Raw genomic sequence first — 22,112 nt, 5'->3', positions numbered from 1 at the left:
AAGTTGGGTGTGCAAGTGTTAAAATGATTGCAGGCTGTGTCTATAGATAATAATGTAGATATTTCTTACTTTTGCAATGTAGATGAGGAATAGAAGTTCACACTGTTTGATCTTTCTGAAACCTGTGCATAATACAAAAGCTGTCAAGCAAAATGAACACCATAAAATATGATGAACTAATAGAACTTTTGATTTTTTCCAACAGATGTTACTCAATATAAAGCATATCCTGTGGTTATGTTGCCTCTGTGAAGCTGCTACTGCAACAGGTACGTTTTGAAGCCGTAAATGCTTCTCCTTCCTACACCTCCTTCCTTCTCCTACCCTGTCCGACACAAAGTCATTTGACACGGTCACATTTAGCGGGTGTCTGTACCCTACAGATTATCTGCAGCCAACTGACTGAGACTTTCAGTGGTACCTCACAACATTAAGGCTTCACTTTGTTTGTGGAGTAGCAGACTGCGATAAGCCGCCTCCGTACTTCTTCCTGTGAAACTGGCCAGACTTCACTCAGTGGCGAAGGTGACAGCGTTGGCCACTGAGGTTTGCACACCGGCCCCTCTGGCCCCCCTGGCTCTCCTGGCCCCCTTGTTCCTGTCCTTGTCTCAGGGTATGGATGGACACCTTTCAATTAGACTGGGCTCCCAGTCTGGAAATAACAGCTGGTTTCATCCCTCATCCTAATAAGGCCCTCTGTTAAAGCACACACACTGATGCCTCGGGGGCTGTCCCACCACTGTTTCCAGAGCATTCCCCACATTGTTTCCTGTGAGTGCCCCCCAACCCCCCCAAAAAAGAAAAGAAGAAAAGAAGGTAAATCTGCTTCCCCTCCATTGGCCAGGGTGATTCAGCCAGTTGCCATTCATTTGTGTCTGGCGTCCTGTCTGACATCCCCCTCCGCTTTGCCTCATCACATAGAAGTGGAGTGAGAACGAGGTACAGTCAACAGTTTGAACTGTGGGCAGACCTCAGGGCGGAGGGGGATTAAGCTTTGTAACTATTAACCTTGTAGGAAGAAGTTTAACACGCTTCAGCCGCTTCTCGCTGAGCTGACAGCATGTCTGGTGCTCTCAGAGTAGGGCAAATCTAGCATCGGGAGAGTTTGTTGCCTAAATCTGTGTTCTTCATTACACTGTGGACTATATTTCTGAAGTCTCTCCTGATAAAAAAAACTATTCACCCTGTCTTGTTTAGCACTGTGTAATTCTTTGGTAGTTTCAACAGAATGTTGTTTTGTATTGTTGGATTAAATCAAACATCCTTACCCTGTGCTGCAGTGTAGGTGTGTAACAGCTGTAGAAGGTTTTCAGCTGAGAGTAGAGTGGGAGGTCATGAGACAGGAGATACATGACATTTTTCAGTGTGCAGCTCGCTGATGACATACTTGACTCCTTTGTGTGTGGGCCTACCTGTTATCATCAGTGAGTTAGTTGCTATGTAGGTGAAAGTGGGATCATTTGAAGAGGAAAACTGACATGCAGAGAATTCAGCAGTGGCATAACATGAAGTGAAGCAGACATGACTCCACTGTTTAACCAATTATAATTAACTTCATGCAAACATGCTGCAAGTACACTATGGGCAGTGTAAAATGTATTCCCACACCCATCACTTTAAGGATGAGGTTTGACCTTCCAAGAGCCATTTTCGGGCCATGATGCATGTTTTTTTATTTTGTTTATTAGGCTGGGTGTAGTTGTCCCACCCTGTTGATGCAAATGAGTCGCACAGTTTATAGCATCTACTTGCATCTGTTAGAATGAGAGTAAACAGAAAAGATGAGTATTTGCCTCAAAGGAAAAAATCAGAAAGCAGAAAATTTAACAAAAAATCTAGAATTGAATGAATCTGCATTTATTGAAGAATGTTTGTAACCCTTTTTACCTTTTTGCCTTTCAGCCTCCAACGCATTATCGATAATCAGACCAATTACCGGGTCCCTCTCAGGGAAGGTTAATCTTCCCTGCTTCTTCTCCACCATTCCGACCTCAGCACCCGTCATCGCTCCCAATGGAACAGTCATCTATAGCAGAGATTACCTGCGGATCAAATGGACCAAGATAGAGGGAGAGGTAGAATCCACAGTGCTGGTGGCACAAAATGGCGTCATCAAAATAGGCTCCAGCTACAGGAACCGTGTCTCAGTACCCAGTCACCCCGAGGATGTAGGTGACGCCTCGCTGACAATGGTCAAGCTGCGCGCCAGTGACGCAGGCACTTATCGCTGTGAGGTCATGTACGGCATTGAGGACACCCAGGATACAGTCAACCTTGATGTCAACGGTAAGAGTCATGAACATGTCATCCTGGAATCCTTCAAAAGACTTGCTTCCCCAAGACACTCTGAATGAAGAGGGGGTTTGCTGCAAAGGCTTAATAATAGTGAAATGCAATACAAGTGGTGATAGAAATGTAAACCATATGAGAGAACTCTGGGCGCCCTTCTGCTTACTTTGATAGCAGCAGCTACCCAGTAGTTACGCAGAGTAACCACAGTTTGCAGTAGTTTTTATTTTAGAGGCAATGCACTCTTAAAAAAGATTTTGGGACCCTGTCCATTACACGGAGCCATTCCAGGGCCCAAATACAAATGGTATTCCATATGTGGATGTGCATAACAAAAGCCATATTATAACCTCATCCGTCCCTGTCATTGTGAGTGCCACCTTGTCAGTGGGGATTTTCCTCTTGGTGGGGGACCCAGTGGGTGTTACCATGTCTTTTTTGCTTTGTCCCCACAGAGCAATATCCCTCATCAAATGTACACAAGTGTTAAATTATGATAATGCATTATAACTGCAGTACCTTTCAAGCCAAAAGTTATGGTCTCCTTGGTTGAGGGGGGGGTCAACCTTACTTACCTCCTGTCATTATGTGCATTCTACATATGCTCACTTGAGATGCATGCTGGAGTTATAACTCATGTTTTGGGGATGTAGAAAACATGGGTGGGGTGGGGGATACTGGGATAGTTTTGGTTTTCACTGCTTTACAATCTGCACAACCTCTTTTCCAACTATCTGCAATGTTAATTAGGACTATCAATCATATCTTCTGCGCCTGTTTACTGTCCACAAATATGGGGATTTCAGGGCCATGGCATCATTTGCAGTTATCACGTTCATTTGTGGTGAACTGTGGAGTATTTCGCCTTATCCTCTTGGTTTATTGCAAAGTGTCTCCTTTCCAAAGCAGCTGAGATACTCAATTATTTCTCTCATGGTGTGTGTTTTGTAAGACATTTGCCGTAATTTATAGCGCTGAAATTATGATGATGAATTCCAGATCCTAATGTTCACCAAAACTTCATTATGCTTCACTTTTTGGATGGTCATTTGCTTTTCTTCAATTTGTTGCCAGGTGTTGTTTTTCACTACCGGGCAAGCACCAACAGGTACAATTTGGACTACCAGAAGGCCGTCCAAACTTGCCAAAATGTTGGAGCAACCATTGCTACATATGAACAACTGAAAGCAGCCTATGAGGATGGTTTTGATCAATGTGATGCCGGCTGGATTGCTGACCAGACTGTGAGGTTAGCAATTCAATTCCCTGCCATTTAGTCAGTTCTTTCAAACAGTACCGCTCTTTCATTCATCCTTTCCATCCATATTCTCGGGGGGGATCACGGGGGCTGGAGACGATTCTAGCTAACATTGAGCATGTGTTGGGATACACCCTGGACAGGTCAACAGTTCATCACAGGACTAACACGACAACACGAGACAAACGACAATTCACACTCTCATTCACATCTACGCATAATTTAGTTACCAAGCTGGAGCACCCAGAGGAAACTGCTCACCATAGCAGCACCATGCAGCCCCACACTGCTATGCAATGTTACATACTTGATTGTATTTTGACGTGATGCAAATTTCTTTTGAACAAAGGTTAGATGGTCTAACTCCTGTGTTGTAATGTCTCTTTGTTTCTCTGTCTGTACAGATACCCAATCATAAGACCAAGGAGTGGCTGCTATGGCAACCTCAAGACTAAACCTGGTGTTAGGACATATGGGACCAGGAAACCCACTGAAACCTATGATGTATACTGCTACGTAGACGGACTTGATGGTAAGTCAACCGTGAAATTAGGCTCTTCTAGTTCTAACTAATGAGGTGTCGTTAAGAGGCATTGACACACCCTCTGGCTGGAATGACAAAACCTCCAAAGTATCACAGTGCCAAAGCAAATCACTTTTACTGCTCAAAAGACCACTCTTAAAATACACTGAATTATTTTGTCAGATTGCTGTATTTGTGACGATGTGGGATCTGTTATACATTTTTCAAAAAGGAATTAGCGTTAGAGAGAAGATCCTATTAATGACACTAAAGCAGGAGTTAAAAAATAATTCCCAAGCTAAGTGGTTTTTGAAAAATTCACCAACAAAAATGTGATAATGGGGTTTTTAAATGGCTTTGGCACTGCGTACGAGACGTCCTCCTTTTCCAGCCAAAAGTCTTTCTTCTGTCTGTTCATTATTCTGCCTGTTACTGCTGATAGACTCCACTCCACTCAGAGAGTTTTATGAGTGTTAACATCCCTCTTGACACATCTAAACTCCATTCATCCCACAGTAGTTGCTCTTAGCTGGGATTTGTACTGTGCAGGCCTGCATAATACAATTGTAATTATTTTGGAAGAAGATGCAAATTAATAAGGTGTGAAAATTAAGGTATCAGTCAGTGTTGTGACATTCATATTATTACTGTGACGAGCTGATGTAGACAAAGATGTCAGCCAAAAAAACGTCACCCCACCCCACAGTCGCTAAGGACCTCAAAGATGCACTGTATTCTGGGCCATGACGGATAGGTTTGCTCTTATTAAACTGACACATACATCAACACCCTTGCTTTGATTTACTGAGTGTATGTTGGATCATCATTATGTGTTTAATTTGGTGGTAAAAAGTAGCATAATACTAATAATAATACTGTATTACTGTACTGTTCATTAGATAGTTTAAAGAAGTGGCAGTGAGAGGGCGATGACATGCTACAAAGGGTTTACAGCACTTGCCCAACTGAGTTGGGCACACTGGTAACATCAGTAATTGTTATAGACTGCTGCCTACCACTGACACAACAAGGCCCAAGATATTCATTAGTATTATAATGTTTATTCATATGATCTCAGTTTTCTGCCATTTTATGTTCTAGCAAAAATGCTTGCTTTAACTTAACCATAAAAATGGACCTAGTGGCTTCAAAATGCTCAGTTAAAATTGGGAATAGTCTGTTAGAGTTTGATGTTTGGATCTAAAATAAGTGGTTACTAATATAACACATGTACTTACTATTAGGGCTGTAACTAATGTCATTTCTTTACATTCAAAGCTACTATTGAGGTTTTTCTGTCAGACTTTATTAATTCATCATCCTTAAAACAAAAATGAAAATGTTTTGAAAAAGCCCTGAGCCCTGCTTACAAATAGTTCATCAATACACTTTGACGGGCAGAAAACTTTACACTAAAATGAACGTGTAAAACAATGAAGTTTAATTATTGAAGGTTTTTTTGTGGAGGATTTCATGTCCCTTGTCTGCTTTAAAGAGGGATTCATTTCTGGGTGGATAATCTCAGTGCCATTGTAAATCAATGGGACGAAACCAACATGGGATATTTGAAATGCTACGCCCAAGACTAACTGAAAACATGTAGCCAGTCTGTCATCCTCTCTTGCAATGTTGTTTGTTTTCAATTAAGTTACTGCCTTTCTAGTCTTTAATTTATATAACCCAGGCAACGATAAATGTTCATAATTGACATATTGCGGTGACCTTTCTGAAGGTAAGATCCTAACACAAACATCATGAAGCAAGGAAACATCGAAGGTGTGATCTTGTTCACTCACCCCGAGGGGAAACCTAATGTTTTGCAGTACAGATGCATTCATTAACAGGCCAGGCACATTGTCTGCATTGCTATCCCACCTCAGATTAATATAATGAATGAACTACTGTTGTCCTAAATATGATCGGTGGGAGATGTTTTGGGTCCGTGCCCTGCGCAGCTGTAACTTCTCTCAGCTGTTTTTGGGCTATGGCTCTTTTGAAAGGTCAAAATGATCTCAAAATCTGTAGCTTGAGATTCCTCCAAAGTACCTGCTGTCTAGCTCTCTGTTTAGTGCAAATAATTAGAAAAAGAAATATGAAATGACTGTCCATCTGTTAGTGATACAGTTTTCATGTATGCCAAAGTTTGTATAATTGTGAATACAAATGCCTGGGGTGACTGCTTAGGTGGAGTAATCAGATTTTGTTTCCGTGGTCATTGGTGATTTGTTACTATGCTGCCTTTGAGTCAGTGCCTTTTGTTCAGACTTTGTTGCATTTTGCCATCTGTGTTTCAGGTGAAGTGTTCTATGCTCCTGTGAGCAATAAGATGACTTTTGAGGAGGCCAGTATGGAGTGTAAGAGGAGGAAATCTGTCCTGGCGACCCCTGGCCAGCTTCATGCTGCCTGGCGGCAGGGTCTGGACAAATGTGACTATGGCTGGCTCTCTGATGGTAGTGCACGACATCCAGTTTCAGTACCCAGAATGCAGTGTGGGGGAGGCCTGATCGGTGTCAGGACCATGTACCGCTACAGAAACCAGACTGGCTTCCCGGAACCAACTAAGAAGCTTGGAGCTTACTGTTTTAAAGGTAAATTTACATACATCATGTTGCTGTTAGAAGATTTACAGTATGTCACGGAAAAAATGTCACCTGCCTATGGTGGGTCATATGGTGTATATATTTATAGTTTGGTTTAGACAGTGGCAGACGGTGATTGAAGGCACAGAGGTTTCCCTGTCAAAACCAGGCCTGGACTGTAAGTAGCTATGATCTCATCTCCTATTTGCCTCTGCTCCCCCACCCTTTGATTTTCTGCCTCTTTGCACCACTGTAAGCATTTCTACATCTGCACCAGACCAGCATTTTAACATGTTTACAACCCGCCTCAAATTTGGTTCATTGTTTTGTTCAATGTATTTTTTGCTTTATGATTGTATAGTTTCGGTGACAGCAACAACACGAGCAAAGGAACGATTTCTTTATGAGCGTTGGGTGTTATGTGCCAGACTACTCATACAGATGTCAGTGTCCAGTTGACCTCACTGTCTCACACTTTAGCTTCCCGCCCATTTTTGTGGCAAGAAAATTAGCCAAGGGGAGGGTAAGCAGTGGTCATGGCAGTTTCTTATTCTAACAGCAGATTAATGACCAACAGTTTGCTTGAGAGTTTGTGGACAGTCTGTATCTGTCTTTTTTTATCATCTTTATTTCTTCCAGCTGGGCTAATCAAGGCTCCTTAAGCTTCTATCCTTATATGACCTCACTGTTGATGTGAAAGAAACTAAAACAGTTTATGTACTTGAGTGCTGTTCCAAATGTCATCAATATTTTAGATAATATTATAAAAGGCCAAATTAATTGTTATTCCAATCATAACTGCTTCTAAATAAATCTGACAAGCCAAGGTGCTGTGAAAACTCATTGGTTGGGATGTCTGTAAACTTTTTTGCACCTTCTGTGGAGTCTTATGACATGTAGGGTAACGACACCTTATTGCAAACCATGGCGATTACTCACCATGGCAAGACAGGAGCATATAGCTATGGATCCCTGTAAACGGTGACACTTGATGGTTCACTGGAAGTTAGCAGAATTGGGCTAATCCCTCAAAATGTGAGTGTTCTCAACTAATCAGTATCCCCAGGGAAGACTTAAATGATGGCTGCTAGTTGCCATTTAGAGAGGCAACAAAAGTAACTAATACCACACCTGTCAGCCTTTTTAGCCTCGCTATCTTACTCCCTTTGCGCCTTTCTCATCTCATTTCCGCTGTCAGAGTTTGCCCTCTGTCATTCTCACTTGTACTTATCAGAGCAGACGTTTGGATAATGGACAAAGCTACTACTGGACTTCTAAATTCAGTCATCCCTGGTGACCCTTGACCCGGCCTTTCCATCTTTACAAATGAGAGGTTGGACAGATAAGCCGTCCCCTGCCTGGCCATTTACTGCCCCTGAGCTATGCTAACTCTTGTGGTGATAAGTCCCCATGGAGTTCAGAGGGCACACAAACAGTCCACCCTCACCTCCTCCTCTGTGTATTTCATGTCAACTCTCTCTGTCCTGTTGTATTTACGCCCCCGTCTAAGTGCCTTTCAAGTGTTTGGTGGGACTCACTCCATCATTTCCTGCTTTCCCCCTCCAAATGATATTTAAAAAATTAACTATTATGTAAACCTGCGTCAGTTAGACTACACAGTAAGACGAGGAGAAAGGAGGTTGGTGCAGAGGGAAAATGGGGATAATTAGGCTCCGGTTGATCTCTGGATCGGCCTGAAGAAAACAAAGGCCTCTGTAACAGCAACAGCTCGAACGCATTGGTGAGATAATGCACTCCCTCTGAGAGCAGTCCCTATTTTTTCCTGTTAGGGAAAAACCTGTCTCACACTTTACATCAGAGATAGTTTCATGTAGAAAGAGGGCTAGTACGTAATGGTCCGCAGATGGCTTTACACAATCTGTCTGCGCCAGTGAGGAAAGCTTTCTAAAGTTGTAACGCTGCTTTTTATGGGTGTGAGGAAATGAAAGAGCATAGGAAGTGAGGGGGGCAGGGAGGAAGAGAAAAGAGAAACATAAACAAGTTAAATGGATTTACTTATAAATGAAACCTTAAGAATAAGCAGACAAGCTCATTAGAGAGCATTTGTAGACTATTACTTATGGAAAAAATGCTTAATGACAGGACCAAAGACAAGGAAACAGTCGGGTGAACTGTCGGATGAGACGCAGTGCAAAGAGAGGACAAAAATAATACGGGCAACTCTTACAAACCCACAACACCGAAAGGAGTTTATACACTGTTTAATTCCTCTGTTCCTCAGGAAATGTTTAGAGAAAGTGCAGAAAATAGAACCCTTTGAACATTACCTCATCTGCCCTGAGCTGAAGACAAGCTATCAAATTTCATCAGGTACAAGAGACTATTGATGGAAAATCAGCTTGATAATAATGACATCTCTGATACTAATATGTAATTGAGCATTTCTAAGCAATTTTAGTGCCGATAAAAACTTTGTAGAAGTATTGGTTCCAACGTTTCATTGAGTTTATTAGGTGAATTAATGTTGACGCAGGTTATAAACAACTTTAAGACTTACAAGAGGTCCTTCAGACTCAGGTTTCAAGGAAACTTTTAACTGTGGGTACTGAAACTTTAAGTGTCACTGTTATTGCAGCTGTGGCATACTGCTTTTAAGGCTATTAGACTCGTAAGGCTTGTCTCAACAACACACCAGCTCCAAATACATGTGTAAAAAAATACAATATTTACAACGATTTGATCAGTTTTACACATCATTAACTTGACTCGAACATTTGATTTGAGTGACGTGACAATTAGACTTTTGGATCTTTGTTTTAATCTTAGCATCTTTCCACACCTTAGCACAGTGTCTGTATTCTTTAAAGTGTAACACACTGTGAACCTTGGCTGTTTGGAAGATACACCATTTCCTTGACAATTAAAAGATCTATCGAATTAAATAGAATTGAAGATTGAAGTGAGTTGAATAAGGTGAGCTGATCCTCCAGTGTTGCTCACTCAGTGTCTTGACAATAATTGCACTGTTATATTTCAAAGATTGCTAGTCAGACAGATGATTTTTCTAATACTTTCTTTTTTAATTTGCAATGTGCTTTTGTGTGTTCTCTTAGGAAGGAGAAAGGTGATCAACCAGACCTCCTTTGTGGATATGTCTGTGGTTGAAATCCTCACCACCATCAGCTCCACCTCCATCCCTCTGCTGGAGAGTAGCATCACTACACTTACCCCAACATCCAAAACTCTATCAGAGACAGAAGAGTCCGACGACTCATCAGCTCCAACACAACCTCCTTCTATGTTTTCTACCAGTATGGCTCCACCTCGCCCCACACCAGCAGGCCAAGAAGAAGAGTTAATCACCACAGTCGCACCCATCATCAAAGAGGAACATGATGACACCGACTTGAACGTTGAGGACTTTGTAAGTGAAAATGTAACCAGTGCAGAATTCGTTCCCCAGCGTGGTGACACATTCACAGTACCCCAAGACACATCAGAAAGCACTGAGTCGGTGTCCAAGCCCACCGAGGAGCCAGATGATCTCTCAGTAATTGAAATCAATACAATCCAACCCGATGTCCCCATACCAGACACCTCTGTCATCACAGAGCCCATGTTTGCTGTGGGGAAGTCTGAGGAAACTGTTCTGGATTCTAGGATCACTTCAGCGATGACCTCCAACCTCACCGACACACCAACAGAATCAATTGAATTAACCAGTAAGGAGGTGTTCAGCTCCTCAGAATCAACACCCTCAACCACTTGGCCTCATTCAACAACACCATTCCCTGACTTTAATCCTGATTATGTCATTGATGATATCGAGACTCTTTATGGTGTAGAGGCAGAGCCACCTCCTCAGCCATCCCAACAGGACCCCTCTTCCAGCCCATCAGAAGTCCCTTATATGACTACTGAAACAACCTTTATGCGTAACACACAACCCGGCAGTGAGGTGGAGATCACCACCACAGGACCACTGGACACTACTAGCACTACAACAAAAAGCACACCTCAAATGCAGCATGTAGAGACGCCAGCTGTTGCCTACAAGGAAGAGACTACATCTGCAGCTGCGACAGCCTCCGCCGTCCTGATTGACAGTGAAACTTCTGCTGAGGACGTGACACTGTCCACAAGTGTACACGTCTTTGATGAGTCCACCACTCAGCTGCCAGACCACAGCGCCAGTGACACCCTGACGGTGGACGACACAGAGATTGACACAGAGTTCTTTACATCCTCTCCCATGGATTCTGATGCGTCCGACAGAACCACCTCTCCTGGTCCAGTGGTTGGCGATGAGCAGTCCACCCAAGTGACCAGTGTCATGCAGATGCAGAATGCATCAGGTAAGACATATACATTAAACCTTTGAATCAGCATTTGACACTTAAACGTTATTGAGATTTGTTGTGCTGCAGTAGCTTGGAGTTGGGGGGGCACTGTGCTGTCCAGGGTGCTGAAGTGGAGAGAGAGAGAGAGAGGGAGAGAGAGAGAGAGAGAGAGAGAGAGAGAGATACTATGCCGATGAGAATGTATAGTGGTTGGAGTAAACTGAGGTCACATGAACACAGAAGAGGCAATGTACAGCGACTCTGCAACTGGCCAGCTCAAATCAAAGGGCCAAACAAAAGTGGTCCTATGTTAGGATTGTTCCTAAAGCATTTAAAAAATAATATTAATAGTAATATACAATCAGTTGCAGTGTACTTAATGAGTCAAGTGTTTTGTTTTCTGGTTTCCCTAGGCTCATGTTTGTATGTGTTCTCAGTGTGGAATGCTGCTGAAAGACTGCTTAGCCTCAGGACCTCCTCAGTCAAACCAGCTGAGCAGATGTCCCAATGATGATTTTGTTGACAAAGATAAGAGAGAGACGGTGGGATAGAGAGAAGGCGAGAAAGAAAAAAAAAGACACAAGGAGATGTTTAAATCTGGATCATAAATGAAACATTTAAAATACAAATGTTTTATTTGACTTATGTTATTAACACCAATCAATCAATTCTTAGTTAGATATACAGTCAACAATGTCAGTTAAACCATTTGGTCAGTGGATAAGCTTAAAGCTCTATTTGTATACATTTATTTAAAACTGTAGCTCTCAAACCCTGAGAGTGGTTGATTTTAAATTACCAGTTACAATGTGCTTTCAGTCAAGTATTTCTACTGTCACTTATATAAGAGTGGCATGTAGTAATGTCAAATAGCTGATACCCTTTTCCATACCATAAAATGTAAAAATCTTCAAAAAACAATGATACAATTTTAGAACGCTTACTTGTGATGACACCGGGCTGATGTTAATGTCTGAGTTATGTCAATCATGTTTTTATGCACACAAGTTGAAGACAATTGGACTTAGAAATTCAGCAATTTAAAAATTAGGACACAGCTTTCAAGGCAACAGCACATGATCTCATATGCGACTAGCAGCTGCATAATTTTTTACTCCTTTAATTTACTCTCACATCTGAGCTGAGCTCCCTGAAGAGCAGCATGTTGGATCTGGGGAACGTTTACAAGTTAATGGATTGGTCATTTGGCTGTTCTTTGGATCTGGTCTGGCTTCGTGGTAGGTGTGAAACCTGCTTGAGTGAGCAGCAATCTGTACTGCAGATTATGCATTCTTAAACTGCTTGTGTGTCCATCAGCTTTTTCTTCAATGTGGCCACTTTAGTTGCCTAGAGTACTCATTACATATGCCGTTGTTTGTGTGTGCATGTAGCACTGGGATAGAGGCATATATACAAAATGTGTGTGTCTTTATGCCTTGTGTGTATTTGTACTGCCAATCACTAGGCATTTGCAGTATTTCTCTCCTGGTGAGTGCATGTACCAGCTTACTGACAGCCAGCCTGGCAGTAACAGAGTTGGCAGTCTACCTGAGTAAGCAAGCATAGATGCCTTTCTTCAGCATAGACTGGACTCAACCACAGGTGGTGATGTCATTGCTAACGCAAAGTCTCCCCTCTCGGTGAGGACAGCTGGAGGCTGCCTGACCCAAGCGAGTGATTACTGCTACATCATGTGATGTGGCTCAGCTGAGACATTCAAGGTCTCTTTCTGCCCTCCCAGTTTGTGTGGGAAAAGCTTGTGGAAAATATTGTGGCACAAGGAGAAGTGTGTTGTCTGGCTTCATGGTAACAAATTGCACAATAATATCAAGATGTTAAATAATGTCCATAAGTTTCTCATTAATTGAAGACAATTGATGTACTTTTTATGAAGTGTTTGTATGACAAATTATGACTTGAAATATTGATACTCTAAGGCGTTCCAACCACAAATCTCACAATACAATACACAATACCATTAGTAGAACATTCTTACTGTAATAAAATATCAATTTAACAATCAGTTCACACAGATCATAATGGAATAGTTTGACATGGTTGCCTCACAACTGGACCTGGCCCAAAAACTAGTTTGGCACCCATTCCTTGATTAAGCTTTTTTTTTTTGTGGAGACTAAGCAAAAGCAATTTAACAAGCTAATGTGTTAGCTTTAAAGGTGCCTGTAGGTGGCTTTTGAATCCGTTTGACACATAATTGCTTAACAGCCTCTCTGTATGTATGAATGGGCGCTTGAATGTAGGTTGTAGAGTGTTTCAAGTAGCTGGTAGACAAGAAAAGCACTGTGCAAGCCCATTTAGTTGTCAGCATTCAACCCTGCATCAGAAGGGAATAAGCGTATATCCTAAAATATCTAAACTGTTCCTTTATACCTTGTGTGCAATTGTACTGCAAACACTGAATACCTTTCTAGCTTATAAAGTTAACCCTGAACATACTGGTTGGGGGTCAAATGTGCAACAACAATATTGGACACTGGAAGAGTGAATTGGTAATTAGTTTGCATATTTGTTTTTGTTTTTTTCCTTTATTAAATCTAAATGATACAGCGCAGGCCTTATTTTTGCCGTTGTCATTCAACTGCTTTTATCTAACTCTAAAATATGCTGTATATATTAAAAGAGTCCAAAATGCAGTGTGGGTGGTCATAAATGAATTGCTTTAAAGTTAATTGAATTCTGTAAAGGTGTATTGATAAAGATGACACTGGTGATTAAGGTACATTATTATATGATTTTACTTAAGGGCTATGTGTATTGGCTAGGATTAAATAACACATTAGATATAAACAAATACCCAAGAATAATCGAAACCACTTAAAGATTGTTGCCAGCTGAGGTATTAATTTGTCCCTTACAGTTGTGTTTTTGCCTAACCCACCCCTGCAGATTAGGGTGGCCAGTGGTTGAGTGGGCCTCTTTGATCTGGGCATTCATGTTTAATGTGGCTTCTGGAGCTTCAGGGGAGCCGACTGATTAGAAAAGTGTAAATGGTTCAGTCTGGTCGGTCCATTGCCTGAATTCCCAGAGCTGGTCTGGGTTTTAAACAGGTGTCTTTCTGCAGAGCTGAGCTGGTGCAGGTGTGCATGTTTGCAACCAGTAATCTCTCTGGATCACCATTTGTGGGAAACAAAGTGAGAGGGGATGAGGGGCGGAGAGATAGTGAGACAGAGAGAGAGAGAGAGAGAGAGAGAGAGAGAGAGAGAGAGAGAGAGAGAGCGGCACAGAGAGAGAGAGATAAGGAGTAAAGTTTGCAAATCAAGGGATTTCATGGTAGGTTATTTGCGTGTGAATAATCTTTTGTTCCTCTTTGCTTGAACTACATAATGCAAACATTGGTAAACAATTAAGGACATTGCAGGTTTAACCAATGCTCTTTTTACCACCAGCATAATATTGGATTTGTCAAAAGTTTGATGCTATGGCTGAATCACAAAGCATTTTTTGTAATTAAGGACACATAAAACAAAACCTTTTATGCATATTCATGTAGGGATGATAGCCACATGAGTAGGAGAAGTGAAGACTATTTCCAGAGATGAAGGGCTGTAGTTTGACCAAATGTTGGGTGGAATCAGATAGTTAACTAACAACTTTAATATCTTGCAAGTTGGGTTTGTTGTCATCCTTTAAGCCAACTACTGTGTCTTTTAGAGGAGTTGGATTATTCCTTCCAGGCAGCATCTTGTTTACTTTTCATTATTCATAAACAAGTCTGAGGTGACATGGCGTAGGTGGATGACTAAAAATTTGTAACATTTGCATGCTCTACGGAGTCGAATGCTGCCTCTGTGTAAGCCTTAAAAATGAAGAGCAGACAGCTGTTGACATCTGAAATCACTCAGTTTGTATTCCCATGTTGGATAATATAATACACAGACATGACATGATAACATCATTACTTTTATAGTATGATGTAATCCAAATAGATAGTATTGCTAAAAATGTTTGATTTTAATTGGACATTAATGTTTAGATCGGTTCTTCTTATATTTTAAGATGTAAATTGGGATGACATTGTCTTGGAATGTGTTTTATTATTTTATGATGATGTAGGACTATGTTGAATATGTTCTAAAATGTTACCACAAAACTTTACAAAACAGCCACAACTACAGTGGAATACTGACATACTATGATTAAGACCTTCTCTGTTGAATGGCTTATCCTTCTTCATTAAAAACAGAACCTTTTTACTTGCCAGGTCATTTATTTTGTAAATCATATCAGTAGCACCTTTTGAAAATCAATAGTTTTTGTTAGCATCGGTGACGGGCTTGGCAGTGGCCTCTTGATAATATTTCCAACTCGAATGAGGCTTAAAAATATGTTGGAGAGACATTGATATGAAGTATCTCGCAATGTTTGTTTATTTGAGACCCTTTTCTTAAAGAAATTATTTTGTGAGAAAACTTGTAGGAACTGTGAATGCTTACTTGTATTCCTTATTTTAAAATCAGTCACTCAGTGGCAGTACAACAAAAGGTACTTCATACAGTGGGCCTCACCAGTGTTTGGACATAGAACTCTTCAACTGTATTTTCACCAAAAGTGTTATTTTGTTGTTTTGTAATATTACATTGTTTAATGTATGTATCAGCTTTTAGTTTCATGTGTGAACTGACTCAGTCCATATAGTTTTACTAGGTATTCAAGAAAATGTAATTCAGAGTAGCGGGGGCAAAATTGACTGATGTATTATAATGCTGATTAATGTAATAAGACTTACAGTAGACAGCAATATGATAAGTTGACTCTGCTTTGTACTTAAAGTTTTTAATGGAGTAATTTATCATTCATTTAGTATTAAACTTCCATAAAAGAACTTGCAAAGTACAGATGAGACACAAAGAGATATTTTGACTTTTTGTGGGTCAAGCTCCAATATCTTGGATCCTACACTCCAATTAATGCAACTCATCAGCCACAACAGTCCTGTAATCTCAATTACTAGTAAACTAAATGTTTTATGAATGATACAATTATTTATTAATTTATTAATTGTTCAGTTGCTAATGTGTATGATTGTGTGACTATGATAGAATTGTATACCTTCCACTCTAAGAAAAAGAAAACATTTTTTCTTATAATTTTTGTCAAATGCACAAGTTAAATTTCTAGTTAGTTTGCAATTAATTTTGTCCTTTTCCTTTCTTCGCAGTTGACCTTGGTCTACAGCCACAAGTTTCTGAGTCTTCTGCCATACCAGTTGTGCCTGACCATCCCATCCCTTCCATAGCTGATGGTGAGCCAATCCTGCAGAGTGGAGACCCAGACCTTTCCCCCCAAGCTGCTGTAACCATCACTCCAACTGTTAGCTTTATAAATGGCAAACATGAGATCACACTGGAGCCACAGAGCCTGGAAGAAAATGAGGCTAAAGGTACCCAGATTTTGACAAATGTGCCAACTCTGGGAGCAAGTGGTGAAATAACCACAGTGTTTGATTATAGTTTGACCAGTTTCCCTGTTGATAGCACCACCGAATCTGCAGAGGAACCCACAACAATGCTAACCTTTACAGAGTTCCCAGATGACTATGACCCTTATATAGTCCCGGTAGTTGAATCAAAACCTCCTCACGAACTCCCTGAAGTAAATGAGCTGACAACAAAAGGCCCCACACAGAAAGATACAACCTCTTCTCCTGCCTCAACAATGGAGGATGCGGCTCCATCAACAACAACACTGAAAACTGAGGCTAGTCCAGATGCAACAGAGGGGATGAGCGATGTCACAGCTACCCCTGCTGACTTTGTTCCTACAGTATCACCAACTGAGCCACAGGTCACCAAATCAACTAAAGAAACCCAAACAATAGAGGCTGAGAAACCCGCCACTGTCATCACCACATCTGTACTAGAAGTAGGCGAGTCAGGGAGGACTCCCACCTATGTGAAAACTGACCCAGATGTGACTCAGACAGAGATGGCTGAGGACCAATCCCCTGTAACTTCTTCAACTGAACTATACACAACCAGAGATAAAGCTGAAACCACAGAGGAAACAAAGAGCACATCTGCCACTCCAGCTGCTGAAGTAAGCTCTCAGACTATGTTACAGACCGTGTACACTCCCTCCTCTTATGACGCTGATGGAAATACACCAACATCAACCACTAGTGACTCACAGAGCTCCACTCAAGATGCGGAGGGAGGAAAAGAGACCCAAACCCTGAAAGAATTTGCCTTCAGCACAACGACTCTGTCAGTATCTGGTAGTTCAGCCTCTCCTGGAGAGACAGACAAGACTGAGATAATACCGGCTATAGATAGTGGCAGCATTGAATCATCAGCATCTGAGACACCCACATTGGCTGTAACTTCAGAGGATGCAGTCACAGGTCGCGCCAGGGGTACAGACAGCCTCATGCCGTCCATCTCAACTCCTGAAAAAGTTGCGATTGATGCAATGTCTATGCCAGAGGAGGGTTCAGGGGTGTTTACAACTGACCCACTATCACATACCACTGCAGGGACTGTGACGTCGTCTTCAATAGTAAATGAAACAGATCAAGCTTTATTGGCTAGTGAATTAACATTACAAACAGGACAGTCAGCACACACTGATAAAACATCCATTCCTGCCACTGGTGAGTTGGAAAAAACGTCAACACCCATGCATGAGGGGTGGAAACAAGGAGCGACAACTCCTCCATCTCATGAATACATTGCGACCACTGCTTCCCCCTTATACAGTGCTATTGAAATGATCACATCGACAATGGCCTCATTTACTGAATATTTCAGTCAGTTCTCAACACATAGCGCATCTCTGATGACTGAATTGCCTGACCAAAAAGTGGATACAAGTGAGACAACTGCCACCGATGCCACAAATAAGGAGAGTTCAATAGATCAGACCCTCTCACCTCTGGCAACGTCTACTGCTCCATTAATTAGCTCAGTCAAACCAGATGACAGTATTTCAATTGTAGTTTCAACAGCAAAAACTGAGGACACAAAACAGATCAAAACTGTTTCAGGGACCTCATTTAATAGCATTATTAGCAGTGAGCACACAGTAGAGGAGACAGTTCCATCTATCAGTGGATCAACCATGAGCCCCAAAACAGGAGACAGCACTAGCTTTTTAACTGACCAATCACGCATCACAGCAACTTCTCTATCTTCAATGTTCAGTACAGAGTCCCCATCAGTCACTGGATCACCTAAAACTGAAACAAGTCAAACATCAAAACCTGCTCTTCCAACAGCTTCATCACTGTTTAGTACTGAGAGACCAAGCTCAGTATCACCAGAAGTGCAAAAGAGTGGAACCACAAGTCAGACTGAGAAATCATCAGCAACAGTAGAGTCAGGTTCAACTTTCCCAACAACAGATGAAGAGAGCTCAGGAAAACAGACTTCGGAGGTATCCTCCGAAGACGCTAAAGCTTCAACAGCCTCCGCATTGTTTAGCACAGAGACACCAACAGCACTGCCAGTTACACAAGTCAGTGCAGGCACTGGTCAGACGGACATGCCATCAATCTCTCCATTCACTGATGAGACAGAACTATCTTCCATTCTCACTTCAAGAGATGACATTGGCTCAAGTGATCACACCCCAGATGTGTTCACTCAGACCTCTTCTGTGACAAGTACTTCTTCTTTCTATAGTACAGACGCACCAACAGCAAGGTCACCTGGAACCACAGAAAGGCTTGAAACAGACGAGGAAAAAGTTCCATCACTTACAGGACAGCCATCAATTTCTCCAGTTTCTGATGAGACACAATCAAGCGCAATTGCAGTGTCTCCAAGTATGGCATCTGTTTCCTCATACACTGTTAAAGATATTGTGAAGGACGACATAAGCAGTGAGTCTTCAATGGTGGAGTCTGTGCCCTCCATCAGTGCATCAACTTTCAGCCCTGAAACAGCATCAATACGCTTTCCCACAAATACTGAAGGCTCCGGAGACAGCACTGGCTTTTTGACTGACCAATCACTCATCACAACAACTTCTGTATCTTCAATATTCAGTACAGAGTCCCCATCAGTCACAGGATCACCTAAAACTGAAACAAGTCAAACATCAAAACCTGCTGTTCCAACAACTTCATCACTCTTCAGTACCGAGAGACCAACCTCCGTATTACCAGAAGCTCATAAGACTGCAACGACAAGTCAGACTGAGAAATCATCAGTAACAGTAGAGTCAGGTTCTACTTTCCCAACAACAGATGAAGAGAGCTCAGGAAAACAGACTTCTGAGGTTTCCACGAAAGATGCTAAAGCTCCAACAGCCTCCTCATTGTTTAGCACAGAGACACCAACAGCACTGCCAGTTACGCAAGTCAGTGCAGGCACTGGTCAGACGGACATGCCATCAATCTCTCCCATCACTGATAAGATAGAGCTATCTTCCATTCTCACTTCAAGAGATGACCTTGTTTCGGGTGATCAAACCCCAGACATGTTCACTCAGACCTCTTCTGTGACAAGTACTTCTTCTTTCTATAGTACAGACGCACCAACAGCACGGTCACCTGGAACCACAGAAAGCCTTGAAACAGACGAGACAAAAGTTCCATCACTGACAGGACAGCCATCAATTTCTCCAGTTCCTGATGAGACACAATCAAGCTCAATTACAATGTCTCCAAGTATGGCATCTGTTTCCTCATCCACTTTTTATGATAGTGAGGAGGACGGCATTAGCAGTGAGTCTTCAATGGTGGAGTCTGTGCCCTCCATCAGTGCATCAACTTTCAGCCCTCAAACAGCATCAATACTCTTTCCCACAAATACTGAAGGCTCCGGAGACAGCACTGGCTTTTTGACTGACCAATCACTCATCACAACAACTTCTGTATCTTCAATATTCAGTACAGAGTCCCCATCAGTCACAGGATCACCTAAAACTGAAACAAGTCAAACATCAAAACCTGCTGTTCCAACAGCTTCATCAGTCTTCAGTACTGAGAGACCAACCTCAGTATCACCAGAAGCTCACAAGACTGCAACCACAAGTCAGACTGAGAAATCATCAGTAACAGTAGAGTCAGGTTCTACTTTCCCAACAACAGATGAAGAGAGCTCAGGAAAACAGACTTCTGAGGTTTCCACGAAAGATGCTAAAGCTCCAACGGCCTCCTCATTGTTTAGCAGAGAGACACCAACAGCACAGCCAGTTACGCAAGTCAGTGCAGGCACTGGTCAGACGGACATGCCATCAATCTCTCCCATCACTGATAAGACAGAGCTATCTTCCATTCTCACTTCAAGAGATGACGTTGTTTCAGGTGATCAAACCCCAGACATGTTCACTCAGACCTCTTCTGTGACAAGTACCTCTTCTTTCTATAGTACAGACGCACCAACAGCACGGTCACCTGGAACCACAGAAAGCCTTGAAACAGACGAGACAAAAGTTCCATCACTGACAGGACAGCCATCAATTTCTCCAGTTCCTGATGAGACACAATCAAGCTCAATTACAATGTCTCCAAGTATGGCATCTGTTTCCTCATCCACTTTTTATGATAGTGAGGAGGACGACATTAGCAGTGAGCCTACAATGGTGGAGTCTGTGCCCTCCATCAGTGCATCAACTTTCAGCCCTGAAACAGCATCAGTCCTGTTTCCCACAAATACTGAAGGCTCCGGAGACAGCACTGGCTTTCTGACCGAAGAATCACTCATCACAGCAACTTCTGTATCTTCAGTGTTGAGTAAAGAGTCCCCATCAGTCACAGGATCACCTAAAACTGAAACAAGTCAAACATCAAAACCTACTGTTCCAACAGGTTCATCACTCTTCAGTACTGAGAGACAAACCTCAGTATCACCAGAAGTGCAAAAGAGTGCAACCACAAGTCAGACTGAGAAATCATCAATAACCGTAGAGTCAGGTTCTACTTTCCCAACAACAGGTGAAGAGAGCTCAGGAAAACAGGCTTCTGAGGTATCCACCAAAGATGCTAAAGCTCCAACAGCCTCCTCATTGTTTAGCACAGAGACACCAACAGCACTGCCAGTTACACAAGTCAGTGCAGGCACTGGTCAGACGGACATGCCCTCAATCTCTACCATCACTGATAAGACAGAACTTTCTTCCATTCTCACTTCAAGAGATGAAGTTGGCTCAGATGATCAAACCCCAGACATGTTCACTCAGACCTCTTCTGTGATAAGTACTTCTTCTTTCTATAGTACAAATGCACCAATAGCAATGTCACCTGGAACCACAGAAAGCCTTGAAACAGACGAGACAAAAGTTCCATCACTTACAGGACAGCCATCAATTTCTCCAGTTCCTGATGAGACACAGTCTAGCTCAATTACAATGTCTCCAAGTATGGCATCTGTTTCCTCATCCACTTTTTATGATTTTGAGGAGGACGACATTAGCAGTGAGCCTACGATTGTGGAATCTGTGCCCCCCATCAGTGCATCAACTTTCAGCCCTGAAACAGCATCAGTAATATTTCCCACAAATACTGAAGGCTCCGGAGACAGCACTGGCTTTCTGACTGAAGAATCACTCATCACAGCAACTTCTGTATCTTCAATGTCCAGTACAGAGTCCCCATCAGTCACTGGATCACCTAAAACTGAAACAAGTCAAACATCAAAACCTGCTCTTCCAACAGCTTCATCACTGTTTAGTACTGAGAGACCAAGCTCAGTATCACCGGAAGTGCAAAAGAGTGCAACCACAAGTCAGACTGTGAAATCATCAGTAACAGTAGAGTCAGGTTCAACTTTCCCAACAACAGATGACGAGAGCTCAGGAAAACAGACTTCAGAGGTATCCAACAAAGACGCTAAAGCTTCAACAGCCTCCTCATTGTTTAGCACAGAGACAGCAACAGCACAGCCAGTTACTCGAATCAGTGCAGGCACTGGTCAGACGGTCATGTCCTCAGTCTCTCCCATCACTGATAAGACAGAGCTATCTCCCATTCTCACTTCAAGAGATGACGTTGGCTCAGGTGATCAAACCCCAGACATGTTCACTCAGACCTCTTCTGTGACAAGTACTTCTTCTTTCTATAGTACAGACGCACCAACAGCAAGGTCACCTGGAACCACAGAAAGCCTTGAAACAGACGAGACAAAAGTCCCATCACTTACAGGACAGCCATCAATTTCTCCAGTTTCTGGTGAGACACAATCAAGCTCAATTACAATGTC

At 42.1% G+C, this 22,112-nt stretch overlaps 2 protein-coding genes across 2 annotated transcripts; both read left to right on the top strand.

The window, feature by feature from the left end:
• The first annotated feature begins 205 nt into the window (after positions 1-205).
• Positions 206-19,513, top strand: LOC115581668 (versican core protein-like). Its single transcript, XM_030416949.1, has 8 exons — positions 206-269; positions 1,903-2,286; positions 3,364-3,538; positions 3,952-4,079; positions 6,365-6,658; positions 9,724-10,965; positions 16,130-17,323; positions 19,437-19,513. The coding sequence occupies exons 1-8, from the start codon at positions 206-208 to the stop codon at positions 19,511-19,513; spliced, it is 3,558 nt and encodes a 1,185-aa protein (XP_030272809.1).
• A 68-nt stretch (positions 19,514-19,581) lies between these two features.
• LOC115581666 (mucin-5AC-like) lies at positions 19,582-22,022 on the top strand. The gene is made up of 2 exons (XM_030416948.1): positions 19,582-21,102; positions 21,975-22,022. Exons 1-2 carry the CDS (start codon positions 19,582-19,584, stop codon positions 22,020-22,022), a joined length of 1,569 nt encoding a protein of 522 aa, XP_030272808.1.
• The last annotated feature ends 90 nt before the right edge of the window (positions 22,023-22,112 follow it).

Source organism: Sparus aurata, chromosome 5, assembly GCF_900880675.1.
Source record: "Sparus aurata chromosome 5, fSpaAur1.1, whole genome shotgun sequence".
In the NCBI taxonomy this organism is placed as follows: Eukaryota; Metazoa; Chordata; class Actinopteri; order Spariformes; family Sparidae; genus Sparus; species Sparus aurata.
The sequence above is the reverse complement of the archived record's forward strand: the minus strand, read 5'-3'. Positions and strand labels throughout refer to the sequence as shown.

What these genes read in the sequence shown, in the direction of transcription:
- LOC115581668 (XM_030416949.1), top strand. Translation starts at nt 206, where the DNA reads ATGTTACTCAATATAAAGCATATCCTGTGGTTATGTTGCCTCTGTGAA. An exon ending in AGTCAACCTTGATGTCAACG is followed by an intron (nt 2,287 to 3,363) that starts GTAAGAGTCATG and finishes ATTTGTTGCCAG; the next exon opens with GTGTTGTTTTTCACTACCGG. An exon ending in AGTCACAGGTCGCGCCAGGG is followed by an intron (nt 17,324 to 19,436) that starts GTACAGACAGCC and finishes TTCTTTCTATAG; the next exon opens with TACAGACGCACCAACAGCAC.
- LOC115581666 (XM_030416948.1), top strand. Translation starts at nt 19,582, where the DNA reads ATGGCATCTGTTTCCTCATCCACTTTTTATGATAGTGAGGAGGACGGC. An exon ending in TGTTCACTCAGACCTCTTCT is followed by an intron (nt 21,103 to 21,974) that starts GTGATAAGTACT and finishes TTCTTTCTATAG; the next exon opens with TACAGACGCACCAACAGCAA.